This window comes from Silene latifolia, chromosome 7 (genome assembly GCF_048544455.1).
Source record: "Silene latifolia isolate original U9 population chromosome 7, ASM4854445v1, whole genome shotgun sequence".
In the NCBI taxonomy this organism is placed as follows: domain Eukaryota; kingdom Viridiplantae; phylum Streptophyta; class Magnoliopsida; order Caryophyllales; family Caryophyllaceae; genus Silene; species Silene latifolia.
Window position 1 is genome coordinate 6,320,198 of NC_133532.1, and position 6,287 is coordinate 6,326,484.

Sequence of the window (6,287 nt, forward strand, 5' to 3'; positions counted from 1 at the left end):
ACCTAAATGCTATACGAAACTTCATCCAGTTTTGAAGGGAGTCGATTACATCATAATTTGGGAATTTTGGCCAAATAATTTGGGAACCCTTAACACTATGATTATGCTTTTTAGCAATCATGATCAAATAACGTCATTTTTTGGCACAAGGAAACACGAAAATAGTTTTGACGAGTCTAGGTTCTAAACCCCGTCACAACCCGTGTAGGCCACTCAACAATTTACGTAGCTGACATGCTCAACAAAGCACTAATAGGGTATTATCCAACCATAATCTTGATAATTCGTCAATCTGATCTGAAAGATGGAAAAAAAAAAAGTCCAGCCATCGGGAACAAATTTCAGTAGTTAACAAGAAACTATCTTTCGCACACTAAAACAAGTTTGAAGAAAAGAATGATGGGAGTCACAAATATTACAAGTAATCCATCAATATTGTCATCACAATCAGAACCTATTGTTCCCGCACACAATTCCATTAGTATTGCCTTCTCTGATGAACCGCACCATTTCCTTAAGAACAGCAAGCTGATTTAGAAGCTGCTGCATTACCGGACTGTTGGTCTATTGGTTTAATTGTTATTGGTCCTTGAGCCTGTAACCAAAATTAATTCTTAGCAAACGATAATAACACGACCTAAACTTGTATGTAACAGTCTTATACTCCAATGTAAGACCAATCCATCAACCCAGCAATTATAAAAGTACGGTGTGTCATTTTTTGCAGGTAAATGGGGCCACAAGGGGAGTTTGAATACAGAATACCACTTCCCGAAGACTTCATCGGCTAACTTGGCTAATATTGCATTAACCCTTCATTTCAATTGATAGTTTGATACGTATTCCAAGTACCCCTCAAATAAAAAGGCAAATGGAACTGATAAGACTTAAAAATCATACATCATACATGTAATGAGTAATGAGTGATTAATGGATAAATGGACCGGACTCCCTAAAAGTATTGTCTAAGACCGTCTTGTTTAAGATTTTAAGAAACTAATGAGCACTCTGAATTATATAGTATTTACACATGTGAGACAATCTCATACAGATCTTACTGTCAAAACAGAATCTGAAATTGATCACCTACCTCTTGCTTGGTATCAGAATCGGCAAGTCTTTGTTTGATGTCCCTGCCTATGGAAAAGAAAACCTCCTCGACATTTAGATTTGTCTTTGCACTCTGAGGAACAGAAGATCCTCTGATTAGAAACTTCGTAACATAAACCATTTAAATACTATAATAATAACATCTGAGGATATTTACTCACAGTCTCAAAAAATTTAATTCCATACTCATCAGCTAGTGCTTGTCCCTTGGCTGTTGGCACAGCCTGTAAAAATGTAAATCAAAGATCAGCAACACTATGTGCAAGGTTGGTAGGCAGAACAGTTACAATCACAATTCTACAGCAATTAAGTCGGAATATATTACCCTTTTACTCTCGTCCATATCAGCCTTGTTTCCTACCAATATCTTGTTGACGTTGTCAGAAGCATGCTGCTCAATGTTGCGAATCCAGTTTCGGATATCTGAACAGAGCAAAAACAAATAAGTCACATGGTATACAGCATCATCTATAACCCAACCAACCCCTAATTAATTGCAGAAATAACTCAGTCCCCGTCAACTGAGATAAAAACATATAAACGTGAAAAGTACAATGATATTAAGAGTTTGAAAAGGAACAATGTGGTATTGAGTTGCACTAACACTACTAAAAGCATTTAATAAGGAGAGGCTTACTGTTGAATGATGATTCATCAGTGACATCGTACACTAGAAGAATACCCATAGCTCCGCGGTAGTAAGCTGAAACGAAGATAATGAATGGTCAAATACAGAGGCTTAGCTCATCAACAAGTCTGGACCCTCGTTCACTGAGATCGATGGAACTATGTAAATGATAAAGAGTTATAAAGACAGAGAGGCTCAAAAGCAACCAGACTTCTACAAATCGTTTTTTTTTTGGGAAAACAATATTTCAATCATAGTATGATGATGAAAAGAATATACCACTTGGTGTAAAACACCTGCAACATAAAGATAGGTAACAAAAGAAAATCTACCACAAAATTCAAAATAATGATAGCATAGAATTCAGAAGAATTACCGGTTGTGATGGTCCTAAACCTTTCCTGACCAGCAGTGTCCCAGATTTGAAGCTTAATCCGCTTTCCATCAAGCTCAATGGTTCGGATCTTAAAGTCAATACTGCAAAAGGAGTGGATTATCACAAAATGAGGAAAATGACCATCTTCATAAATGGTATGAAAAGTAGTTCAAGCATGAAACTCGCCCTATGGTGGTGATAAAACTTGTTGTGAACGAACCATCAGAGAAACGCAGGAGGAGGCAACTCTTACCCACACCTGTAATTCCATATGACAAGTGCATATTGAGTCAAAGCTCGCATAAAAGATCAACAATCTTTGAGGAAACCGACAATACAGGCAAGGGGAAACAAAAGTACACAAAGGCAACTTCTCTGATACTGACTTATTATTCAGGCTCAAAAAATGAACACAATAGCTTCAGAAAGAAATATACTTCAGCTCGAATGTTTACCATGATGATAAAAAATTGAGTATGACGTCATGAATGACAATGAAGAAACCTGTTTGAGCTCCTCTTCCCTACTGAGTCAAGCCATAATGACCTTGATTACAGATAAGATCCCCCACGAGACAACCCCCACCATGATAGTGAGATAAGGGCGTGACATTAAAGAAATTCACAAGACTCTTTCATTGCTATGTTATTCATTTTATTTCATTATTAATTGACCTTTTGTGAGGAGGTGCGTTTTTTAATCTACTGAAGGTAAACCATAAAACTAGTGTGCATGGAAGAGTTGTAACAAAGCATGGGAGATCCCAACCCCAAAATGAAAAAGGCATCTCGCTATCTCATTAAAAGGGTCAATCATGTTACTGGATAAGAACCATATCTCCAATCTATGTCTTCATATTCTCATAATGTACCGCCTTACAAGTTACAACACTACATGCCAAAGGTCATATAAAAAAAAAAAAAAAAAAAAAAAAAAAAAAAAAAAAAAAAAAGTGGCCGATCTAAACAAGCAAATCTAACAAATAACCAACTAACCAACCAATATATATTCACTCCTTAAACACCAACGATAGTTAGAGCAATGATGGTCTCTAATCTCAAATTTTTCCAGCAGCAATAGTAACACCAATACAAACATTACAAATCCCCCTTTGTTCAGATTGTCTTTCACTGGTCGAGCAAAAAGACCAAAGCTGAATCAAAAGGTTGGTAACAGAAGATAGACTACAATATCCTTCAGCTAACACAACAAAAAAAATAGTTCAATTCTTCAGAATAGCCTCAAAAGGTTATTAACAAATACTCACGTGAGTCACATGCATGATTGCTAGTCCCACAGACCGCAATCCAACATGCATGTCTTCGACGCTCAAAAAAAGAAATAAAACACGACAAATTCAAAGTTAGACACTCACTACAAACCAATATGCTCCAACTCCCTCACTGAAGTCACTGTGATCAAACAAGTGTACCACTTCAATCCAGGGTTACCGGATTCGCAATTCGTTCAATTCGCCTTCTTAATTCTAATTCGCGAATCGCTCAATTTAACGAATTCAATTCGCTGACGAATTACATTATTTTAAAATTCGGTAATTCGTCGAATGCAATTCTCAAAAGGATTATCCTTTTATATCAACAAAGCTAAAAAAAATCATAATCTTGTCAAAAATCAAAATCAAATTAAATCTAAATCTACAAATCTACAATAGTGAATCAAATCATTGTGCTTGGCTTCAAAGTTCCAACTTCAAAATAACGAGGTAGCTTGTCTATACTTCAATTTTTCCTGATTTTTTTTGTTTTTAGCATAATCATATAATTCACTCATCTCAGCGAATAATTCGCGAATTGGGACGAATTAAGATGAAAATGAATTGCGAATTAATTCGTTCGAATTAATTCGCAATTCGGAGGGGGGACGAGCGAATTAGGTAACCCTGCTTCAATCAGTTCTCAGTTCACCGATTGGAGAGCTCTTTGAAACCACTCTAACCCAAAGACGCATGTTTATACAGAATAAAGAACTGCTCCATTATTCATCATCTCAACAGCATTCCCAAAATCCAAAATACCTACACCTTGTCAACAATCGACTCACAAATAACGCCCTACCAATCAAGTCCACATTCCATAGCATTCATTCTCGCAGACTTGTATATCTATTTCATAACCAACAAGATAAAGAGCGTGACATTAAAGCAATTCACCGGACTTCTTGATTGCTATGTTATTCATTTTATTTCATTATTACTTGCCTGTTTTTAGGGAGGATATGCATTCTTTTTAAACTAAGGTAAACAATAAAATGGGTATGCAGAGAGGATATGATCCAAACAAGAGGGAAATCCCAACCGCATAATCAAAAAGGCGTCTCGCTACCTCACTAAAAGAGTCATTTAAGTTACCTGATAAGAATCCTGACTCCTTTCCATCTCTTCAAATTCTCACAATGTACTGTCTTATAACACTACCACTACCAGCCCAAGGTCATATGCAAAAAAGATTGGCCGAACCAAATACGCAAATCTAAAAAGTGAAAGTAGAAACAAATAACCAAACTCAAAAAATATATTCTCTAGTCACCTAACCAAAATGTATTCACTCATTGAACCCAGAATAGTTAAAGCAGTGGCGTTCTCTAATCTCTATTTTTTCCAACAGCAATAATAAGATCAAAAATATTCCGAATCCCCCTTCTAGTTAGCTAGCATTCACTAGTCACGATGGAAAATTAAAGCAAACTCACTAAATAAGAGATGCAAAAGGAATTGAGAAATGTATTTAGGCGTTCGCGGTTTGAATGTAGAGTGGGGGCCAAAGCAGAATCCGTTGGCCAACAAAATAAAAACATCCTTTCATTCTTCATAATAGCCTCAAAAGTTCATTAACAAGTACTCAAGGTCTCAAGTGCATGGTCGCAACTCGCAAGTCCTGCATCCCGCAACCCAACATGCATGTCTTGGAGGCTAAAAAACCACCTGATAAATCCAAAGTTAGACGCTCACGTCGCTCACTATAAGTCAATAGGCTCCCACTCCCTCATACCGATCCAACAAGTGTTCCACTTCAATCAGTTCACACCTCAGCGATTGGAAAGCTCTTCGGAACCATTATATCACAAAATCGTGTGTCACGGAATCAAAAACTACTCAATCGCTTCTTGTCTCAACATCATTCGAAAAATCCAAAATAACCTACACCATGTCAACAACTGACTCACAAATATCACCCTACCAACGAAGTCCACATTCCATATCATTCAGCCTCGCAGACTTATATATCTACTTCACAACCAATTGACCATCCTACAGAGAGATCAATCAACATCACCACAATCAAATTGCTACTCTTCAAGGTGGCATTAACATAAATCTGCAAACCTCACATTATCACACGACATTATCACACAAAATTGATACAAAGCCGAAACCTCACATTATAACACAACATTATCACACAAGATCGTTAGAAAAGCGGAACCTCGCATTATCACATGACATTATCACACAAGATCGTTCGAAAAGCGGAACCTCACAATATCATACGAGATTGTTAGAAAATCACAACCTAATATTAATTACAGGAGATCGTTCGAAAGCGAGTAAGGCACTGAAATCATGAATGAATCAAAGATCTACAAAAAAAACAGACACAAAAACAAACACATTACCGCTATCGCCGATCAACAGAAGCTTGATTAGATAATCATAATCAGCTCTCGCCCTCGTCGGTTGAGCAGCCATTAATATAATCAATAAATCACCTCCGAATAACCCTAATTATTCAAATTACAACGTTTTCCTGAAAATTAACAACAAAATTACAATAAGTCAAACAAAAATCGAACAAAACAACGCAAAACCAAACCAGATCAACAATTTCGATTAACAAATCGAACAAAATTGCGAGATCATGCACAATATACGAAAATAATATATGTAAATGTATATGAATTTTTACCGAAATTTAGAAATATGAAGATTTGATAAAATTAAGAAATTTGCAAAGTAATTGTTTCGCACAAATCTCAAACAAATTGACGATCTCGCTTACGCTTTCGATTTCTCTCTCTCTTTTTTTTTCCGAATAAACAGTTAAAATTTGGCTGTTTTTTTGGATTTCGTCGATATTCTTCGGAGAGAGGAGAGAGGAGAGAGAACAAAAATTGAAAGGAAGACAACCTTCTAGTAGTAGAACCAGCCCCTTGTTA

The 6,287-nt window shown here is 36.4% G+C and overlaps 1 protein-coding gene across 2 annotated transcripts; it reads right to left on the reverse strand.

Moving 5' to 3' along the window:
• Positions 1–227: 227 nt before the first annotated feature.
• Positions 228–6,287, reverse strand: LOC141591509 (ras-related protein RAB1BV). Of its 2 annotated transcripts, none has more exons than XM_074411867.1 (9): positions 6,038–6,287; positions 5,748–5,878; positions 2,301–2,373; positions 2,115–2,215; positions 1,748–1,813; positions 1,436–1,533; positions 1,272–1,334; positions 1,091–1,183; positions 228–595 (listed from the first exon to the last, which is right to left on the reverse strand). In XM_074411867.1, the coding sequence occupies exons 2-9, from the start codon at positions 5,818–5,820 to the stop codon at positions 515–517; spliced, it is 648 nt and encodes a 215-aa protein (XP_074267968.1). In that variant the 5' UTR covers positions 5,821–5,878; positions 6,038–6,287; the 3' UTR covers positions 228–514. The 2 variants fall into 2 exon arrangements, with proteins under 2 accessions (XP_074267968.1, XP_074267969.1); XM_074411868.1 differs by having other exon boundaries at positions 6,131–6,255.

Coding starts and splice junctions, on each gene's coding strand:
- LOC141591509 (XM_074411867.1), bottom strand. CDS start 5,820: ATGGCTGCTCAACCGACGAGGGCGAGAGCTGATTATGATTATCTAATC. Junction 1,814..2,114: donor GTTTAGGACCATCACAACCG/GTAATTCTTCTG, acceptor TCTTCGTTTCAG/CTTACTACCGCGGAGCTATG. Junction 596..1,090: donor ATTCTGATACCAAGCAAGAG/GTAGGTGATCAA, acceptor TTTTGGTTACAG/GCTCAAGGACCAATAACAAT.